General features: G+C 38.6%; 1 protein-coding gene across 1 annotated transcript; it reads left to right on the forward strand.

The window, feature by feature from the left end:
• Positions 1-13,396: 13,396 nt before the first annotated feature.
• On the forward strand, positions 13,397-23,288 carry LOC127934124 (extracellular calcium-sensing receptor-like). The gene is made up of 6 exons (XM_052531289.1): positions 13,397-13,559; positions 19,644-19,924; positions 20,025-20,246; positions 20,601-20,724; positions 20,823-21,701; positions 23,230-23,288. The coding sequence occupies exons 1-6, from the start codon at positions 13,397-13,399 to the stop codon at positions 23,286-23,288; spliced, it is 1,728 nt and encodes a 575-aa protein (XP_052387249.1).
• Positions 23,289-23,613: the final 325 nt, after the last annotated feature.

A 23,613-nucleotide genomic window follows, 5' to 3' on the forward strand; every position in this document is an offset into this window, starting at 1 on the left:
AAACAAGATTCAAGTTCATAAATGATGTCACTGATTTGGGAAAAAAAAAAAAACCACACAAAATGACATAATTTCAATATAAAAAGTGATTGTGGGCTGGATATTTTTTTTTTTTTTATCCAAGTCTTGGGCATGTCAAAGATTAGTAACAATATTGGCTTTGATGCATAGTTAGTTTTTGTGCAGCATTAGATTTTAATTTTTTCTCCCTCATTTGTTGTTGGTGGCTGTTTTTGCCCCATTGACTTCCATTATGATGACATTTTATACCACCAACACCATATAATCATGGATTCTTGATTGTTTGTGGTTTTCCCTTTTGGGAAGAGGTGAAATTTGTTATTTTTACAGTTGATCACTAGGTGGGACCATTAACCCTTTAGATAGGCCTGTGCAAAAAAAAAGGCTTGGTTTCTGGCTTGTATATGAAGTATAATCAAATAAAGAAGTGAAGTCTGCACACTGAAAACTACTGCTCCAGAGGAATTTAATCAAGCTCAAGCAACGTTTCGACCTTCAGGGGCCTGTTCTTCGTACGTCGCTAACTCAGTTAGCTGGATTTGAATGTTGACGATTTGGCACGATCTTGGATCATTTGGTTCTTTGAAGCTCATCCCGGAGCTGCTGTCATAGCAACAGGTCCGTAAGCTTAAACCTGCTCGTTAGCAGGCTTATTTCATGTAAACAGGATTAGATCGCTTCTTTTCAACCAGAACTGATACTCAAAATATGTCTGCTACAGAGGTGTAGTGGTAGAAAAAGAGGTGGGTAAACTATAAATTCTGGGTGACCACATCGTGGTCACGGTAAGGTGGGCCACTGCCTACCGGTGTATGTCTATCCTGATGACATCGCTATAGGCTATCATTTGATATTACTACCAAGGGTATCAGATCGCACAAATCAGTGTAAAATGAATAGAAATGTTATTCTGTATGACAAAATATTTTACAAACATGTCATAAAATTATTTTCTCTTCAAATGTGCGCACCATTGGACTATAGCCCTGGCGGATCGTGGATATTGTATGTATAAGAACACAAATAAACCGGAGATGAGATGAATGGCTGCTGTATGAGTGATGATTCCTATTCAAAATAACGAACGTTATTATTATTATTATTAGTAGTAGTAGTAGTAGTAGTAGTAGTATTAATTGCCTGATATCCATTTTTGAATCTTGATGCAGACTGTTACGTGTTGTTCATTTTGAACGAATCTTTAATATGACTCAGGACTACCGAGTTGTCTCAGAGAGTGATTAGTTCATTTTGTCTTGACCGCAAATGCGGATTACACAACTTATGGGTTCTGAATCGACAGGTGAGGTCCGAGTCTTTTATTCTTCCTGTCAGTCCCATAGAGACGCGAAGAGTAAAGATTAGTTCATTTTCCTGAACGAGACTCAAAGATCCGAGTCAGTAAAATGATCCGAACTTCACACTACTACTGGAAACACCGCAAGCAATTGGTCAACACTGACAAGTTGCAGCGCGATATGAAAGACTTCATCTTTAACAACAAACAACCTATGAAAATAATAATGAACAATATGAAACTAAAACAACATGAGCTTAATTTAAAATGTCATAGGAACTGTAGGATATTTAGAGGTGGATAAACTCAATTTAGAGGTAGATAAACGCACTTTGGAGGTGGATAAACGCTATTTCCGAATTTTGGGAGGTGCGTAAACGGCGTTTACGTGCGTTTAGCCTCCACTACATCCCTGGTCTGCTACCACCGCTACTTTATTACAAAAGTATCGTACTGATCCAGGGACAATAATTTAAATTATAATCATTTAAAAAACTATTTACAAATAATATAAAAATGCTGTGTAGTCCATAACAACCTACTATAGACAGACAGTTTTACTCACTGAAATATTTATTTGTCATAAAATTATTACTTCATAATTGTATTATAGTCTTACACACATGCTATACAGATAATAGAGTCGTGCATTATTTTGAGTGATGACGGCTATTATACAGTATTGTTCAAAATAATAGCAGTACAATGTGACTAACCAGAATAATCAAGGTTTTTAGTATATTTTTTATTGCTACGTGGCAAACAAGTTACCAGTAGGTTCAGTAGATTGTCAGAAAACAAATGAGACCCAGCATTCATGATATGCACACTCTTAAGGCTGTGCAATTGGGCAATTAGTTGAATTAGTTGAAAGCATTCAATCACTGAGGTCCTCAATTTTGTGAAGAAACAGGTGTGAATCAGGTGGCCCCTATTTAAGGATGAAGCCAACACTTGTTTAACATGCATTTGAAAGCTGAGGAAAATGGGTCGTTCAAGACATTGTTCAGAAGAACAGCGTACTTTGATTAAAAAGTTGATTAGAGAGGGGAAAACCTATAAAGAGGTGCAAAAAATGATAGGCTGTTCAGCTAAAATGATCTCCAATGCCTTAAAATGGAGAGCAAAACCAGAGAAACGTGGAAGAAAACGGAAGACAACCATCAAAATGGATAGAAGAATAACCAGAATGGCAAAGACTCAGCCAATGATCACCTCCAGGATGATCAAAGACAGTCTGGAGTTACCTGTAAGTACTGTGACAGTTAGAAGACGTCTGTGTGAAGCTAATCTATTTTCAAGAATCCCCCGCAAAGTCCCTCTGTTAAAAAAAAGGCATGTGCAGAAGAGGTTACAATTTGCCAAAGAACATATCAACTGGCCTAAAGAGAAATGGAGGAACATTTTGTGGACTGATGAGAGTAAAATTGTTCTTTTTGGGTCCAAGGGCCACAGGCAGTTTGTGAGACGACCCCCAAACTCTGAATTCAAGCCACAGTACACAGTGAAGACAGTGAAGCATGGAGGTGCAAGCATCATGATATGGGCATGTTTCTCCTACTATGGTGTTGGGCCTATTTATCGCATACCAGGGATCATGGATCAGTTTGCATATGTTAAAATACTTGAAGAGGTCATGTTGCCCTATGCTGAAGAGGACATGCCCTTGAAATGGTTGTTTCAACAAGACAATGACCCAAAACACACTAGCAAACGGGCAAAGTCTTGGTTCCAAACCATCAAAATTAATGTTATGGAGTGGCCAGCCTAATCTCCAGACCTTAATCCAATTGAGAACTTGTGGGGTGATATAAAAAATGCTGTTTTTGAAGCAAAACCAAGAAATGTGAATTAATTGTGGAATGTTGTTAAAGAATCATGGAGTGGAATAACAGCTGAGAGGTGCCACAAGTTGGTTGACTCCATGCCACCTATTATGATTATCACATAAAATTAAATAAAAGATTTATTTATATTATAATATTAGCATAGATGCCATTCTTCTAATGATGTAGCAAGTACATCGGGTGGTATAGGAAGTGTTCCCGGTTCCGGTTTACCTAATTAATGCAGCCTAAAAGTCATCCAGTTTTTTATATCAACTATGCATTACATTAGTTTTTCAAATTGGTGTGTTCCACCGGGCAGCGAAGAAATATAGAGCTGAGTATCATCAGCATAACAGTGAAAGCTAACACCATGTTTCCTGATGATATCTCTCAAGGGTAACATATAACGTGTGAAGAGTAGCGACCCTAGTACTGAGCCTTGAAATACTCCATACTGCACTTGTGATCGATATGATACCTCTTCATTCACTGCTACGAACTGATGGTGGTCATATAAGTATGATTTAAACCATGCTAATGCACTTCCATTAATGCCAACAAAATGTTCAAGTCTATGCAAAAGAATGTTATGGTCAATTGTGTCAAACGCAGCATTAAGATCCAATAAAACTAATAGAGAGATACAACCACGATCAGATGATAAGAGCAGGTCATTTGTAACTCTAAGGAGAGCAGTCTCAGTACTATGATATGGTCTAAATCCTGACTGGAAATCCTCACAGATACCATTTTTTCTCTAAGATGGAATATAATTGTGAGGATACCACCATTTCTAGTATCTTGGACAGAAAGGGAGATTCGAGATTGGTCTATAATTAACTAGTTCTTTGGGGTCAAGTTGTGTTTTTTGATGAGAGGTTTAATAACAGCCAGTTTGAAGGTTTTGGGGACATATCCTAATGACAATGAGGAATTAATAATAGCCAGAAGAGGATCTATGACTTCTGGAAGCACCTCTTTTATGAGCTTAGATGGTATAGGGTCTAAGTTTATACAATTATTCCTCTTCCAGAGTAGAGAAGGAGCGGAACTGTTCCTCAGGGGGTCTATAGTGTGAAAGTCTGATGCGATACTGTAGCTGACGGCTGAATGGTTAAAAAAAAAATTCTAATAGTGTCGATTTTAGAAGTAAAGTAGTTCATAAAGTCATTACTGCTGTGATGTTGGGAAATGTCAACACTTGTTGAGGCTTTATTTTTAGTTAATGTAGCCACTGTATTGAATAAATACCTGGGGTTATGTTTGTTTTCTTCTAAAAGAGAAGAAAAGTAATCGGACCTAGCAGTTTTTAATGCTTTTCTGTAGGATAGGTTACTTTCCCGCCAAGCAATAAGAAGTACCTCTAGTTTTGTTTTCCTCCAGCTGCGATCCATTTTTTGGGCTGCTCGCTTTAGGGTGCGAGTATGCTCATTTTACCATGGTGTCATACTGGTTTCCTTAACCTTCCTTAAGCGTAAAAGAGCAACTGTATTAAAAAAGCTAGAAAAGAGAGAGTCCAGTTTCTGTTACATCATCAAGTTATTCTGAGTTTTTGGATAGGAATTTGGATACATCAGAAAGATAACTTTAAAAGCAGTCTTTTGTGGTAGAAGTGATGGTTCTACCATACTTGTAACAAGAAGTAGAATTTACAATTTTGGCTATATGAAGTTTGCACAAAACTAAATAATGATCTGAGATATCATCACTTGGCTGCATAATTTCAACACTATCAACATCAATTCCATGTGACAGCATTAAATCTAGAGTATGATTTCGTCAATGAGTAGGTCTTGAAACGTGTTGTCTAACCCCAATAGAGTTCAGAATGTCTATAAATGCTGATCCCAATGCATCTTTTTCATTATCGACATGGATATTAAAATCACCAACTATTAAGACTTTATCTGCAGCCAGAACTAACTCGGATGTAAAATCACCAAACTCTTTAATAAAGTCTGTATGGTGCCCTGGTGGCCTGTATACAGTAGCCAGTACAAACATAACAGGGGATTTATCATTAACATTTGTTTCTATGGATAATGTTATATGAAGCATTATTACTGCAAACAAGTTATACTTGAAACCTGCCCTCTGAGAAATCCTGAAAACGTTGTAATAAATTGAAGCAACACCTCTCCCTTTGACTTTTAGATGTGGCTCATGTTTATAAAAGTAATCTTAGGGGGGTGGATTCATTTAAAATAATGTAATCATCAGGTTTTAGCCAGGTTTCTGTCAAACAGAGCACATCTAAATTATGATCAGTGATAATATTATTTACGTAGAAAGGGATCTGATATTCAATAAGCCATTTATCATTTGTTTATCCGTATTGCATCTGTTTTTTATTTTTTGAACCTCTATTGAATTGTTAATCTAAACTTAATTTTTTTTTGTATTTTCTAGTTTGGGGAACAGACACAATATCTATAGTGTGATATCTAGGTGAAAGAGTCTCTATGTGCTGAGAATTAGCTGACATCTGTGACGTGAGACAGCTAGCAGACGGTCGGTTTAGCCAGTCTGTCTGCTTCCTGACCTGGGCCCCAGTTAGTCAAATATAAACACTAAGACTATTTGCCATATTTCTAGAGAGAAGAGTGGCGCCAGCCCAGGAGGGATGAAGACCATCTCTTTTTAACAGGTCAGGTCTGCCCCAAAAGGTCGTCTAATTGTCTATGAAACCTATGTTATTCTGTGGGCACCACTTAGACATCCAGCCATTGAGTAATGACAATCTGCTATGCATCTCGTCACCACGGTAAGCAGGGAGGGGACCAGAGCATATTACAGTCTCTGACATCGTGCTTGCAAGATCACACACCTCTGTAATGTTATTTTTAGTTCAGACAGGAACCACTTTGGCAAGTTTACTTGAGTTTATTGAACACAATTTATCTTTGGCGGTATGGTTCCTTATGGGGGTTCTTGCTCCCAGAATAATTGAACATACAAGAGCTTTAACATTAACCCCCCGGAGCCATGAATTTAGAAATACATAATAATTAAGACTTTTAATAAAGTCTTTAAAGCAAACGGTGATAATCATGTAGATGTGGCAGTGGTACGTCTATCCTGTAGCCTGATTATAAAGATGGGTGTCTCTCCGCAATGAGGTCCATGCCAGCTAAGATTTTTGGAAGCCTTAGTGATCTGAAACAAACAAGACAACAGCCAGAAGGTGCGCAGTAATGTGCTCATGCATATAATGGGGAGGGAGGGAGGGTTGCGAGTCGTTGAGCATACTTACCGAGCAGTAGTGCCATGTATATATATGTCCCGTGTCTAATAGGAGAGATGTGGTGATTGGAGCGATTTGACAGCTGACCGCATCAGCTGTTCACAGCCTTGCCTCCGTGGCCTGACTGAACTGACGCTGCGCTCGAACCACTTTGGCAAGTTTACTTGAGTTTATTGAACACAATTTATCTTTGGCGGTATGGTTCCTTATGGGGGTTCTTGCTCCCAGAATAATTGAACATACAAGAGCTTTAACATTAACCCCCAAAACATAATGAGAGTATTACGCCCTGAAGAAGAACCCCCAAAACCAACCTTGTTCCAGTCCTGCAAAGAGAAAAGACAGTGTTATTGAGATATCCTTAAATGTAACCTACTGGCTAGCGAAGGGGTATCTCCCTTCTTATGGGGCAGAAAATAGCGGGCCTCTCTATAATTAAGGTAGCTGGTAATAGCAGCGAGGGTATTTTCTCCAGCGGGAGAACCGCAAACGAGCAGCATGTCGCTGAGCTTGGTATGAGTGGTTGGAGAGTAGCATTTCCTTGTTTCCTTCCTGCAAAAGAGAAAGATAATGTTATGGAGAAGTCCTTAAGCAGCCTATGGTAGGAGAGGCGTGTTCTCATGTCTAAAGCGAGGGAGAGAATAGCGAGTCCCCTCTTATTTTAAGTAGCAGGGGTGTTCATCCTCTGCTGAAGGATGAACAGCAGTCTCCTGCAGCCATAGCAGCAAAGGGTGCTCTCTCCAGCTGGAGAGAACAGCAGGTCCCTTTCTTCTGAGGGGGAGTTCGTCCCTCGCTTGAGGGATAACAGCGGCCCCCTCAGGTATCGCGGCAAGGGGTGATCTCCCAGCAGGAGAAAACAGCAGCCCCTTTTCCTTTAAATTTTTTTTTTTTTTTTTTTTTTTTTTTTTTAAATCTCCTTCTCATTCAGCTTTGCCTTCTCCATCTCCATTAGCAAAACAGCAGCCCCCCTTTTTTTTTACGTAGCAGTGTGGGTTTTCTCTAAGCAGCAGTTACTTCCTCATTCTTCTCATTCTCCATTCCTTCTAATTCGCTTCCTCATTCTTTTCATCCTCCATCTCCTTCTCCTCATTCTTCTCCTTCCTTATTTCCTTCTTCTCATCCTCCTCCTCATCCTTATTATCCTCCTCATTTTCCATCTCATCATCCTCTTCCTTATCCTTATTATCCTCCTCATTCTTCATTTCCTCCTCTTCATCCTCCTCCTCATTCTTCTCATCCTCCTCCTCATTCTTCTCATCCTCCTCCTCATTCTCCTTTTTCCCTTGCGGTCAGTGTCGTATTTTATTATTATTGAATGTACGTAGTACAAAATATCCACTGGTTATAACCAACGATATTTAGCTGTAGATCAGCTAAAAACATTACTTTGCTTCAGAAGACTGTCCAAAAACGGTTCATGAGGAGAAACAGACATGTCTATAATCACATACTTATCAATATGAAGTAATAAAATCCAGATGGTCAAATACGCAGGCGTTTCAGAACATTTTGTGAACACAGATACTCAACACTACTTAATACGGTGCCATACATTTCAAGAATAAGGTCACTTGATTTTTTTTTTTTTTTTTTTTTTTTTTGGATGACGTGACTCAATACAACAGCTGACTACATGAACGCTCTTACCTTCTAAACGCAGATTTGCGGCCATTTTGTGGACTGAAATGTTGAATAAACCCCGAAACACACGTGAACGTAGTCATGTGGTGAGTCTGGCCAATCGTGAACAGCTGTATTGTCATAGGCGCTCCAGCTGTCACTCTGGAGAAGTGCAGGCTGGATCAGCCGGCTGCTCTCGAACACTCTCGCGATACTTGATGGCACACGTGACGGTCATGTGTGTCGGCGCAGTCTTAGTCAGACGATATTCTACCCGGTATGCACTGCTTCAGTCAGATTTGCGATTGGTTTGCATGGTGCTGGATTGTCGACACACCTGATGCACTTCGAGTCAGCTGCTCAAGATCGGATGCAGCCAGTAATTCTCACTAAAGATTTCAGAGGATGGTTAGTCATTGGCGCCCTCTGTTGTTCCAAGAGGTACACCAGGGTTCTTACGGCCTTGAGTAAATCCAAGCACTTCCAAGACCTTAGTCAGACGATATTCTACCCGGTATGCACTGCTTCAGTCAGATTTGCGATTGGTTTGCATGGTGCTGGATTGTCGACACACCTGATGCACTTCGAGTCAGCTGCTCAAGATCGGATGCAGCCAGTAATTCTCACTAAAGATTTCAGAGGATGGTTAGTCATTGTCGCCCTCTGTTGTTCCAAGAGGTACACCAGGGTTCTTACGGCCTTGAGTAAATCCAAGCACTTCCAAGACATTTAATTTTTTTTAGCACTTCAGACTGGGTAAATTACCCCTTTTTTTTTTCTTTTTTTTTTTGCGCTGTATGAATACTCTTACCTTAGTTAAGCACATGCACAGATACCCAACGGACACCCTTACTTGTAAAACGTTTGGATTTTAAGGTGCATAAGCAATTCCATAGTTCTAGACAAATCATCAAATTGCCAACAGCTGGCGCACTTGGCCCGGTACAACGGTTTGTATAGATGTCCTTACAATAATGATATCCTTAGATTTTGTCCCAATACGATTAATGTTTGTGGGAGAATGACACATCATGTTCATACATCTTTCCATGTGTTTTTTGTAGCATAAAAGATGGTTAATCCATTCGGGATTTAATTTACAGACTTGCAACATTTCCCTGATTGATGACTGACGATTCCACTGCATTTCGCGGACTAGCCACAAATTAATTCTTGTTTACATTATTCCGCTGTTGTGATGACGATGTTCGAGAGAGTCAGTCCAGTGACATGATCTGACACGACTGTAGCATTCAACACCGTGTGTGATTATAAAATGGCAATAATGCCTTAACCTGATGCTGGGGAACCCTGCATATGATTGTATGCATTGCAGTCTTAGAATGTAGTTTAACTGAGCAGGGAATATTTATTTATTTATTTTTGCGTAATAGAGCACTCCACAGCCACAGGCGCAGACTCGAGCGGAGCTGCTTATAAAATGAACCATGGTTACCCATAAGAGCAAATATTAACTCAAATATGCGCATTTCCAGGCAATTATTAAATCCAAGCGCTTATACAATTAACCCTGAACACTGCATTAATTTTCAGCATTTAGGAGGATTCGAACACCCGTACTATGACCCTGTACGATGGCGAATGTGACGCGTATGAGCCAAAGAGTAAGCCAAGTGTTTGATCAGGTGCGCGCTCAGTCAGCAGAGGCTCGCAGTTGAGCCGGCAAAAGCATTAAATACCTCCGATGCACGGCAGGACTAGCACATGATTTTGGACAATATAAACCTCACAAGCAAGCAGTCCCATATCTTGATAGCTTAAACGAATATCTTCTTAGTGTGTGGAGTGGGGCGGGATCGCCCGCAGTCGGAAATAGGAGTAGCGAAGGGTGCTCTTTAAACAGCTGAAATCAGCGTGCACCTGTAAAGCAGGAAGTCTTTTATATATATATATATATATATATATATATATATATATATATATATATATATATATATATATAAAATATATATTTTATATGGTCAGACTTTAATTTAGGCAACAGCATAAGCCCTTTGTCTGATACGTTTTAGCATTTATACGAGCAAAATTACGATCTGTACATGTAGTATAAAGCACTTGATCGTGTTTGAGTAACAGCAAATCACGGATTAAACCCAGTGTGTTGTAGTAGTCAGATAAGTTTGATGAAGCATCCCTGAAGCAGCAGCCGTTAATATCGACAGCCTTGACCACAGGTTGACGAGGCTCGTGGGTATGTTACTGTGTTACAGGTGTGGTAATATATAGCATGCCTCACAACGTAACTGAACAAGCTTTTCAATAAACCATGTCTGAAGCATGTTCGCCAAATAGCACTAGTTTGTAAAAAATGAAATACTTTGCTTAGCTTCGTGAAGACGTCCAAAGATGAATTAAGTTGAAATTGCCAGTTGTTCGTGGATGCTTTGATTTGTTGAATATATGGCTTCTTCCAGCGAGGAGCAGATCTTGTGTAAGTTGTGATTCGGTCGTATTAGTACACACTGACGATGAATCGCGTGCGAAGAGTCTATATCAAGCTCACTTCACTCAATTCAGTCTGTTGCTTGACAAACAAACACGGTGAATTCGCTTAAGTTCGTGACTGAAATCTGGTGAGATACTCTGTGGGAATCCTGCCAAACCTGATTTGACGCTTCGTATGGAGATAGATTCGCCGTCTGATAGTTCCTGAGCGAGCAAAGGCTCTCGTGAGCAGTTTGAGCCTTGCGAGTCGTTGAGCATACTTACCGAGCAGTAGTGGCACGTATATATATGTCCCGTGTCTAATAGGAGAGATGTGGTGATTGGAGCGATTTGACAGCTGACCGCATCAGCTGTTCACAGCCTTGCCTCCGTGGCCTGACTGAACTGACGCTGCGCTCGATTAATCTCTGACTGGCGAAGTCGAACATCATTAGCGCCGGCATGAATAACAATCTTACTGTATTCAAGTTTAGCATTAGCCCGCACTTTTAAATTTGCCAAGATGTCAGGTGCTCTGGCTCCCAGTAAACATTTGACTATGGTGGTTGATGTCTCTATATTCACGTTCCGTACAATAGAATCACCAATAACAAGAGCACTTTCATCAGGTTTCTCAGTGGGTGCATCGCTGAGTGGGGAGAACCTGTTTAATGTTTTGATCGGAACAGAAGAGCAGTGTTTTGACCCACGACTACGCTGCCTCACTGTCACCCAGTTGTCCTGCTGCAGGGGCTCTGTTGCCGGAACCGAACAATGTACAGGAATCCCTGAGCTAGACGCATCCAAAGCCGTATCTAGAGCCCTAACATTCTTACTGTCCTCAATTAAAGTTTGGATGGTGTCTCTAATTCTGAAATCTTCTCTGTCAGCCTAACTATTTCCCTGCATTTATCACATGTGAATCCCTAATCTGGTACAGAGATAGATAAATTGTACATGTGACAAGAGGTGCAAATAACAATACCAGGAGAAGCCATTACTCACCGTGCTTGATGAAATATTCTTACCACAGTTGTTTGATGAACTTGTGAAAAACTGGAGCGAGAGTGAAAGGAGAGGAGAAAAGAAAACAGCGATAGGTTCGAATGAAAACGCTAATGACAAGCTAACGAGTGCTAAATCCAAACCACCTGTCACTCAAGTGGCCACACCCTTAATTATGCCGAACTTTAAGTCTTAATATAATTTAAATGGATGAGTTATACATCAGTTGCCATGAAGGCCAAAATAATTTTTTGCACCAGGCTGTAATCATGTTTTGTTCTGCTGTAAAGTGGGGAATTTTAATATGGGGAGTCTATGGGACTGACTCCGTTTTGCCGCCAGGCTTAAGCGGCCAGTCGATGAATTGCAGTTTTATTCACTTTCTTATTAGCTTCACAAGAGTGAGCTTGTAACTATGGAGGTTGGCACTCAGTAACCACACAGTATTTTTTTTTTTTTTTGTTTAATGCGAATGCGCCAACATATTACATAATTATGGCGCAATACTTCACCAGTTTTTGAAAAATGCTCCCAGCGGCATGTTTGTGTACCTGTGTGATGTGTGAGGGAGGAAACAAAAAAAGAAGAGGACAACAGAGTGTCACATTTGGATGAGTACTGATGAGACATTATGTGCTGCAGACGACAAATCAAGTAAGTATATCTTCATATATGTTTACTTTATCCTTAATTTAGTCTTGCCATTTGTGTGGCTTTCACCATAACGTGGCAGTTCTTGTTATATGAACTCAGGAGGTTGAATTAATCGCATAATTTATCTCTGACTGCATTCTGATATCGGATAAAAAAATTGGGCGCTACTGAACAAAATTCAGAGATCTGATCTTGTAATATTTAATGTACATAATCTATATTATAACGACCAGTAATATTCAATATATCAGCCACCTCTAGAAATAATGAACTTGAGCGCACAAAAGACGCAATATGTGAACGGCCCCTTAAAAGACAGCGCGCCGCGAGACAACAGTCACAGACCACCGAGCTACCCAGAATCAGCTCCAGATCTCTGGAAACCATGCTAAACCAAAGCAGAACCCTGAACTGAACAGACTCAAGCCGGGGAGCACTCCGGCCTGCAGCCGGTATCCTTCATGCGGTGGAGCCACTGGAGGGGCGCGTGGTCCGAACAGAGAGTGAATTCCCATCCCAGGAAGTAATAGCACAGACTGAGGACAGCCCACCGAATGGCTAAACATTCTTTTTTCAATGGTGCTGTATCTAGTCTCTCTCTTTGAGAGCTTTCGACTTAGATACAGCACCGGCCGCTCCTCTCCTGCGACCACCTGAGACAGGACTGCACCCAACCCCCTGTCCGACGCGTCCGTCTGCAACAAAAACGGGAGATTAAAGTTAGGAAAGTGCAAGAGCGGCCCGCCACACAGGGCAGCCTTTACCTTGGTTAGGGCCTGTTGGCACGGCTCCGTCCACTGGACCGGATCTGGTGCTTCCTTTTTTGTGAGATCAGTTAGTGGGCTGGTGAGGTCCGAATAATTAGGAATAAACCTTCTATAATATCCCGCCAGCCCCAGGAACTGTCTCACCTCCTTTTTGGTCTTGGGGCTTGAGCAAGCTGCAATTGCTGCTGTCTTGTCAATTTGGGGACGCACCTGCCCATGACCCAAGTGGAAGCCCAGATACCGTACCTCCACCCACCCAATTGCACACTTCCGTGGGTTCGCCGTGAGTCCAGCCACCCTTCCGATGTTCCATATGCTGCTGCCGATCATTACTGTGTATAATGATGTTGAAGCGAGCCGAACCTAACCGATCACCTGTGCCTCCCCAGTCAGCAGCGGGATGAGGCGCACCGGCCATTGGGTGCACGCCCAGCCACACGCCTCCGCTGTCCTCTCAAAGAGATCCACAAATGCCTCCGGATCGTCTTGTGGACCCATCTTCATCAGCGGGATGTACGCTAAGGAGGAGACTGCTGCTGGGGGTGCCCTCCCGGCCCAGAAAGCTCCAGAGGACTCGCCGGTCTTCATCCTGTGCTTGGACCAACAGCCGGAAGCGATCCTCCAGCTCCAACTTGAGGTCCATCAGCGCCTGATATTGGGTTTGGTGAAGACCGGCGAGTGACTTCACCAGCTCCGCAAGTGGCGTTGCTGTCGCTGGCTGCATGGCGGCATGCCGGCTTCCTTGTCCCGGGATTCAGCACCAGTGTAAAACAGTTCGATAGATAATCGACAAGGAAGTCAGGGGTGGCAAAAAATGCTCTTTATTAATTCAAAATAAAACAGGATAAACAAAAGTAAACTGCGGCTCAGCTCTCTGCCTTTACACATATATAAATATATATCCACACACACTTTGCTCTCTCAAAGATCCAGCTTCCCTTCGCCGGTCTGCTCGGTGCTTATAAATCCTCTCTCCCCAATCACTGGAATAACAAACATGTGTTAATCATTAATCATTTGATCTCCTTATTACCGCTCGTCCCCACATTCTTTCTCCCGCTGCAGCATTTTCGGCTTCCCACGCCCACCTTGCCACAATCGCTATCGTAAACTCATATTTACCATAGTCAAAGTCAAAGTCACCTTTATTTATATAGCGCTTTAAACAAAATACATTGCGTCAAAGCAACTGAACAACATTAATTAGGAAAACAGTGTGTCAATAATGTAAAATGATAGTTAAAGGCAGTTCATCATTTATTTCAGTTATGTCATCTCTGTTCAGTGTCAGTGTAAATAGTGTCTGTGCATTTATTTGCAATCAAGTCAACGATATCGCTGTAGATGAAGTGACCCCAACTAAGCAAGCCAGAGGTGACAGCGGCAAGGAACCGAAACTCCATCGGTGATAGAATGGAGATAGAATGATAGAATGTCTCGTTTCCCATTTCCGCGGTCGTTTCAGTTTTCGATTTCTCTAACCTACAATGTAAAACTCGGCGCTAAGCATCTACGTCACGGCTCTCAGCCCGCCCTCTGTTCGTTGATTGGCCTGGCTGTTTCCAGACCAGTGGCAAACAGAAAGCTCTGACGCTGTATCAGACTGAGTACAGAAGCGAAATGAAATTGAGCGGAAGTAGGAAGTCTGACGTAGTCAGGCTACTAGTTGTCTACATGTAAATGTATATGCCATAGTAAAATAATTTTAGAGTTTTTTTTTATTATTATTAATTAATTTATTTGGTCAAACTTACATTCACTAATGTTGGAGCAAGATTTTAGAAGAAAATGTTCAGTCCTGTTTAATGTTGGTGCTAGTAAAGGTTTGATAACTAATGGCCTGGTTTCACAGACAGGGCATAGTTCAGTAAGGAGATTTAAAGCTGCAGTAGGTAACTTTTGTAAAAATATATTTTTTACATATTTGTTAAACCTGTCATTATGTCCTGACAGTAGAATATGAGACAGATAATCTGTGAAAAAATCAAGCTCCTCTGGCTCCTCCCAGTGGTCTTATTGCCATTTGCAGAAAGCCATCCGCTCCCGGTACGAAACAACCAATCAGAGGTCCAGTCTGTAACTTTGTTTGTGTTCAAAATGTATAAAAATGTATGTAATAAGCGAGTACACCATGAATCCGTTTTCCAAACCGTGTTTTTAGCTTGTCCTGAATCACTAGGGTACACCTATAATAAGTGTTTATATTCTGACTATTTTAGATTGCTTCAGGGGTACCGCGGTGGAGTAACCCAGTACCTTTGTGATTCTTCATAGACATAAACAGAGAGAAGTAGTTCCGGCTACAATGTTCTTCTGCAAGACGCAAGCAGTTCTGTTTATTAACCGCTAGAGTGTCAAAAGTTACCTACCGCAGCTTTAAGTCATTTTCCTTGACATGCCTTAGAAAAAACATTACTGGTGTGCATCTTGAGACAAAACAAAGGCACTGGTATTTTTAAAGATCAGTCAGTGCAAGTTTCTATCAGTTGAAACTGCTCAGAATTACATTTTAGTCTTGGGCTGGTCTTAAGCCTTGTCTGTGAAACCAGGGGTAAAAGTAACCCACTTCGGTTATGTTTTACAATAAGGTCTCATTTGTTTTACATGGATAGATCATTTTCTTTCTTTTTTTTATTAAATGTGTGTCATTTGTGTGTTAGTAATCATATATGTTATGGCATTGTTCTCCAGACTCTTTCTAATAAGTGAATTGAAGTGTTGTAACTGTATAGTGTATTTTTTTTTTTTTTTTTTTTTTTTTTTTGTGCATCAGCAAAAAGCATTTTTGTGTATTTGTTTTAGGGTTTGATTTGTCAATAAATGTTTTAATATAGAGATATATGACATTGAAGTGTATTTTAGTTCACATTAATTGCTTATTCAGAAGTACATATTTACCAAATTTCATATCATATATAAAATATACCAAAGTCCCACTTAAGTGATTCAAAAATATCCCTCAAAAGAAACTAATTGCAATTAATTTAATTTTAAATTGTAATATATTTGAAATTAATAACAAATAATATGCATTCATGTGGTCAAAAATATTAATTTAATTCATACTTAAGTGTATCGTTAAATGACATTTAAAGTGTATTTAAGTTCACAATAATTGCATGTCAATACATTAATAGTACACTTTAAGCCTATTTTAAAGACACTAGAAGCAATTAGGAACATATAATTATACATATAAAGATGTACTAGAAAGTGTCACTTAAGTCCCACTGAAGTTGTTAAAAAAATCACTCAAAAGTTCAACTTATTGCATTTAATATAACTTTAAAATGTGATACATTTGAAATTAATTACAAATACAATATACTTAAGCGGCGAAAATAAAATATTTAATTTACATTTATGTGTGTTCTTTTAAAGTATATTTTTTTCCGCAATAAGTACACTTTATGAAAGTATATTTAAGTGCACTTCTTTTTCACAAGGGCATTTTAATTAAAACATTTAAATTAAACATTTTGTGCAAAATGTATGTCTTCGCTAAGGTGAAGTTAATGAAAAAAGCAAAGAAAAAAAGCATTTTAGAATGAAAGATATCTTTTATAATGATGCAGCGCTGCTGTGTTGTCAAAATATTGCAGAAAAAGAGAAAGTCAATGCAGGGAAGATCTTGTTTACATCAAAACTAAAACCAAGATGTTCACACATAAAAAATATTTTGTGCATTTTCTAGAGGGAAATCTATCACTGTTGCACTTGCATCTTGCACAAAGTAGCTGAATGTTTAGAAAACCATGTCAAATTAAAGTTTAACTCTGAAAAAAAACATATATTGAGACTTTATGGTGTGCCTCATAAGAGAAGCCAAAAGCTTTTCTTCAACTGAACTGAAATTATGCATTAAAATTTGAACATAATTTGAATTTTGATCATATTTAATAGGGGTTTAACGATTCACTAGTTTTTTTTTTTTTTTTTTTATTGATGCATTTTTTAAATGGTCAATCGCCGATCTCGAAAATTAATAGATTAATTATAATTATAATATATTATAATAATTAGAATCGAATGGATAGCGATTTCTATAGCTAATGAAGGCCCTGATCAAATGCATGAAGGTAGCATTTGTTGCTATACCAAACAGAGACGTTTCTTTTCAGAATCATCATTTGCCCATGGAGAGGAAAAGTAAAATATAGCATTTTATTTTATGAAAATTAGATGACGTTTTCTCACTGAAAGAAAAGTGATCTCGTGCATCAGGCTATCTGTAGCTAATCTGAAAAAAAAAAAAGCAAAATGCACTGAAACAATAAACACAATAAATAAATAAGTTTTATGAATGATGCAGTGCTAACTGACATATACAAGTTTATTTTCTGCCTTATTCTGTGCAGAAAATAATAACTGTTTGATGTATATAAAACAATCATAAAATTTCCATTAGGAAAATATTATAGAATACAATATTATTTTATTATATTATTATTATAGATACAAATGATTGATTATTGTTCAGCAGTGTATTTAATTTTCTTATATGAAATTAAAAGTAATACATAAGAAAATAATTCTGTGTAATAATAATAATACTTGTTAATAATACTTATTAATATTAATACTTATTATAATAATAATAATACATATATAAAATTATTGTATTTTACATTTCTGTCACTTCTGAAATTATGGCTACGCCCCGGTGTGAAAAAAAAAAGTTTTTTTTTTCCCTAACTCATGGTTCTGTAAGCATAAGGGCTGCTGTGTAATTTGCCCCCTGACTAAGCTTAAATAATTTAGTGGAAGCATTTAAATAATCTTGTGAATGCACTTAAAGAATGCAGAATCTAACCGTTATAATCAAATCGAATCAAATTTAATTGTGAATCTAATTGAATTGAATCGTTTTAAATTAGCAAAAATCATTCTTGAATCAAATTGAAAATCTATGAATCTGCATTTGAATTGAATCGCTGTCCTACCCAAAGATTCATAGCCCTAATATTTAAGTGCAAAATTTGTATAAATTTTTCAGACATTTTGACATCCCTAGTATGCATTAACTTTGGATCAAAGAAGCTAGGTACCCCCCAAAAAAAATATTATTGACAGTAGGATGCAGATGCTATTGGTTTGTGTGTTTCCTTGTAAAAAGTTAAGTCCATCCCTTGATCACAGATTGTTTGTATATATACTGTATGTGGTACCCAGCGGGTCCATTTTTCTGTCTCAGTTATGGCACAACTTTATTTAACTCTTCTCACATTTTGGCCACTGCTGTATATTGGTGTGCAGAGTCAGTTTAAGAGCAGAGATACATGCATCTATCAGGGAGATGAAGATACTTACAGCTTTTATGAGGGTGGAGATGTGGTTTTGGGAGGAATTTTCCCTTTGCATTCTAGCACAATACCATTGGTTTCAACTTTCACAAATAAACCTACGCTAATCAAGTATAAATTGTGAGTCATTGTTTCATTCTCTTGAAAGACATTGTGTTAAAATAATAATATAATAATTGATAGTTTAAATGAAATAAGACAAAATGCATCAGTTAGTCATTCTTATTTTAAAAAACAAAAAAGTTGCATTGTTTTATTGTGTGTGTGCGTGTGTGTGTGTGTGTGTGTGTGTGAAATCTGTTGCAGCTTCACCCCTCGAGCACTGAGGTGGATGCAGACAATGATCTTTGCTGTGAGAGAAATAAACCAGCGGCAAGACATTTTGCCAAACCTATCTCTGGGCTACCACATCAGGGACAGCGGTGATGACATACCTGTATCTGTAAAGAGGTCTCTTCTCCTGGTCAATGGACAACCAGAGGAGGGCAGTGGACGAAGCTGTAATGATATACAAAAGCTGCCGAGCCCAGTTATCATCGGAGAGGCGTCATCAGGAGTCTCCATGGCTGTTCTAAGAACTCTAGGCTCCTTCAAAATACCTCTAGTAAAACTTATATCACTTAACAATACTTTTACTTAGTCTTAATAATGTATATTGTGATATTGATGCACATTATCATGTTATTAGATTTAACTATGGCCAAATATATACATACAGAAACACACACACACACACACACACACACAAACAAAAACTATCTGTGCATCATTTTGCATTTTGTATTTTGTTTAGTGTATTACATAAAGTTTAAATTGATTTGTTCCATGGGCAGTGTTATTACAGTGATACCTGGTTGATTGTATTGCTAATCTTTCTAAAATATTGGGTTTTCATATTTTAGGTGAGCTACTTTGCATCCTGTTCATGTCTCAGTAACAAGAGAGAGTTCCCAACATTCATGCGGACAATGCCAAGTGATCTATTTCAGATTAAAGCTTTGGTAAAACTTGTTCATTATTTTCAATGGACATGGGTCGGGGTGATCGGTGTGGAATCAGATTATGCTCGGTTTGCCATCCAGCTTTTCTTGAAAGAGTCAGAAAAATTTCATATTTGTCCTGCTTATGTCCATATTTATCCCATTGCACTCACGCAAGATGCAGTGGAGGTACTTGTGAACATTTTAAAATCTTCTTCTGCCACAGTCATAATAAACTTCTCTGTGGATTCATATCTGCATGGTGTCTTGAAAGAGTGCAGACGACAAAATGTTACTCATCTTCAGTGGATCGCCAGTGAGGCCTGGGCCACTTCAAATGTCCTTTGGGATGATTTTGGTGATCTGTTGAAAGGAACATTAGGGTTTGCCATACGGAGAGCTGATATCCCATATCTTGGTAGTTACCTCAGAAGAGTAAGTGCTTCTGTTGCACAAACATCACATTTTTTCTCAGAGTTTTGGGAAGAGACTTTCCGTTGCCGGCTGAATGGATCCTTAAATACTCATTTACATGGAGAAGAGGCACTGAACTGGCCGCCCTGCAATGGCAGTGAGAGTCTGGACAATGTTTACACTCTTTATTCAGATGTGTCACAACTCAGAGTCTCCTACAATGTTTATAAGGCTGTGTATCTCATAGCACATGCACTGCATAACATGAGCAAATGTGAACCAGGAAAAGGCCCCTTTCAGAATGGGACATGTGGGAGTCTGAATCCAGTTCTGCCATGGCAGGTGAGTGTTCCTCCATTTTACATTCACTGCCTATTATGTACATGCATGCATTTTAATGGGTATGTTTTACTTTGCATTATCTTGTCTCCTTAATTTTTAGATCCTGTACTATTTGAAACAAACACATTTCACAACATTGGGGGAAGAGGTCCAATTTGATGATAATGGTGATCCCATTGCATCATATGACCTGATGAACTGGCAAAGAGGGTCTGATGGGTCTCTTCAGCTAGTGAGGGTAGGATTCTATGATGCCTCCCTTGAAGATGGCAAAGACCTAGTAATAGATGAGCCAGTAATTATGTGGCACAGAAGAGAGAAGGTGTGTGCCACTACACCTATAACCAGATATTCATTTCTATGCTTGCTTTTTCTTCAGCTCAACTTAATGTTTATGGCTGAAGTGAGAATCCAGTGTTATAATTTTAAACAAGAATTCACTCTTGCTTTTATTTTATACTAAACATTTGGAATATATTTATATATTTTTTTCACAGTTTTATAGATGATTTAGCAACATTATAGGTTTTCACATTTGCCAGTTAAACTGACAAATGCTACACATACCGAGTATATTTCTCAAGGCAAGGAAAGTATGTATTGATATGCACCCTCATCGAGTTCAGACAATGTATTTTTTATTTATTTTTACTGCTTATCCTGCTGTGTTCATTAGGTACCAGAATCATTGTGCAGTCAAAGCTGTCTGTCAGGCTCCAGGAAGGCCAGGCAAAAAGGAAAGCCTCTCTGCTGCTTTGACTGTATACCATGTGCTGAAGGGGAGATCAGTAATCAAACAGGTGCGATCCTCATGGCTGCTCAATTAATGGCATTTTGAGAAGAAATGTATGAAAAACTAGTGTTTTATGCTCTGCTTTGCCCCCAAATTTTTCCACAGATTCAATTGATTGTCTGACATGTTCAAAGGAAACATGGCCAAACCAAGCCCAAGACCAGTGCATCCCCAGAACTTTAGAATTTTTGTCCTTTCAGGAGCCCTTGGGAATAATACTTTGGGCATTTTCAGCATTTGGAGCCTGTGCAGCAGTAGCAGTGCTTGTTGTGTTTATATTGTACAGAAAGACTCCAGTCATACGAGGGAACAATATGGAGTTAAGTTTCCTTCTCCTCATGTTTCTTTGTGCATGCTTTCTGATTGGCCTAACCTTTTTAGGGAAGCCCAGTGACTGGTTATGTCGGATTCGTTATCCAGCCTTTGCAATAAGCTTTACTCTCTGTATTTCATGCATCTTGGCAAAAACTGTAGTAGTTTTAATGGCTTTCAGGGCCACCCTCCCTGGCAGTAATGTCATGAAGTGGTTTGGCCCTGCTAAACAAAGATCAAGTGTAATCTTGTGCACTTTTGTGCAAGCACTTATTTGCTTTATATGGTTTACAACTAATCCACCTGTTGCATCATATAACACTAAGTTCATGAGTGCAAATATGATTGTTGAGTGTACTGTGGGATCTGAAATTGGATTTTGGTGTGTGCTTGGTTATATTGGCTTCCTATCTTCGTTGTGTTTCTTATTGGCATTTTTGGCCAGAAAACTACCAGACAACTTTAATGAGGCTAAATTAATCACATTCAGCATGCTTATATTTTTTGCTGTGTGGATAACCTTCATTCCAGTTTATGTGAGCTCTCGTGGAAAGTATATGGTTGCTGTCCATGTCTTTGCTATTCTAGCATCTGCATTTGGTCTCTTACTGTGTATATTTGCTCCTAAATGTTATATTGTACTTTTGAAACCCGAGAGAAATGACAAAAAGTGTATGATGAAATAATAGTACTCAAATAAAATCAACCCATCATAAATAAAGACACTATAAAACAATTCAATGACTTTATTTCATGATTGAATTTCCTGGTTATAATGACATTTTAAAATTCACTTTGTTGTTGTCCTTATTATAATTATCATTCCTAATGAAAACTTTGATACAATGTATTAGAAAGCTTACCAGAAAACTGAAAACTTTTTTTTTTAAATGTATACTAAATACTATGTGTTGAGAATTAAGTCTTCTTTGTCGCATCTTCCTCTTTATGATGCGCCAAATGTTTTCTATGGGTGAAAGATGGGTGAAACTATGGGTGCAGTGCATTAAGCCTACTGTTACAATCATTGGTGCGGTGACCATACATTTTCGTGGGGCAGAAACCCTTGTCTGTATCAGTATGACAACTTTTTTCTATCTTTTTTTTTATATATATATATAATTTAGGGCTACATTAAAACGACATAATTGCAGGACTGCATATTTGCTGTAGGCTTAAAACATGCCTTAATTTAGGTGGGATATTTTATAATTGTCGATGGTATTTCAATTAGCAATAGCTTATAGTGAGCCTACAACTTTGCTCTTTTGTGACAAAAAAACAAACAAAAAACATTTCATACCTTCATAGACCTTTCATCTCAGGACTAACTATGAAGTTGTGATAAATTAAATAATCTACTGCAGAAATGTTTATATTGCTAAATATGAACACATCCTTTGGCAAAGAGATGGATACATTCTAGGAAGTGATGTATTTAAATGTAATGGTTGCATAAACCCATGTTTCCTTCAGTTAGACAGTAATGCTGACCCCTTTAAAATTTTGAGCAAGGATATAAAATATTAAGACAATTATGTGCAACACGTCACTGTGTGCGACCATCACAGAAACCATTGCCCAGCACGATTCCACCATGGTAAGTCGCTTACAACAGTCTAATAAGCAAGAGAAATAAATAAGCATTTACACGTCCAAAATTAATAAAGTTTCGAGTTTATAAACAAAAAAAAAAAAAAAATAGAATAAATAAAATACTGTAGGCCTATGCAGGTGGTGCTCATATAATTAGAATATCATTAAAAAGTTGATTTCACCAAATCCATTCAAAAAGTGAAACTTGTATATTATATTAATTCATTACAAACAGACTAATATATTTAAAATGTTTATTTCTTTTAATTGTGATGTTTATAACTGGAAACTAAGGAAAATCACAAATTCAATATCTCAGAAAATTAGAATATTGTGAAAAGGTCCAATATTGAAGACACCTGGTGCCACACTTTAATCAGCTAATTAACTCAAAACACCTGCAATGCCTTTAAATGGTCACTCAGTCTAGTTCTGTAGGCTACACAATCGTGGGGAAGACTGTTGACTTGACAATTGTCCAAAAGACGACCATTGACCCTTTGTACAAGGAAGGCAAGACACAAAAGGTCATTGCAAAAGTGGCTGACTGTTCACAGAGCTCTCTGTCCAAGCACATTAATAGGGAGGCGAAGTGAAGGAAAAGATGTGGTAGAAAAAAGTGTACAAGTAATAAGGATAACCTCACCCTGGAGAGGATTGTGAAACAAAACCCATTCAAAAATGTGGGGGATATTCACAAAGAGTGGACTGCAGCTGGAGTCAGTGCTTCAAGAACCACTACACACAGATGTATGCAAGACACGGGTCTCAGCTGTTGCATTCTCTGTGTCAAGCCACAACAACAGATAGCGTCAGAAGCATTTCACTTCAAAAAGGACTAGACTGCTGCTGATTCATCCACAGTTATGTTCTCTGATGAAAGTAAATTTTGCATTACCTTTGGAAATCAGGGTCCAAGAGGAGATGAGAGGCACACAATCCATGTTGCTTGAGGTCCAGTGTAAAGTTTCCACAGTCAGTGATGGTT

This window comes from Carassius gibelio, chromosome A18 (assembly GCF_023724105.1).
Source record: "Carassius gibelio isolate Cgi1373 ecotype wild population from Czech Republic chromosome A18, carGib1.2-hapl.c, whole genome shotgun sequence".
NCBI classification, from domain to species: Eukaryota; Metazoa; Chordata; class Actinopteri; order Cypriniformes; family Cyprinidae; genus Carassius; species Carassius gibelio.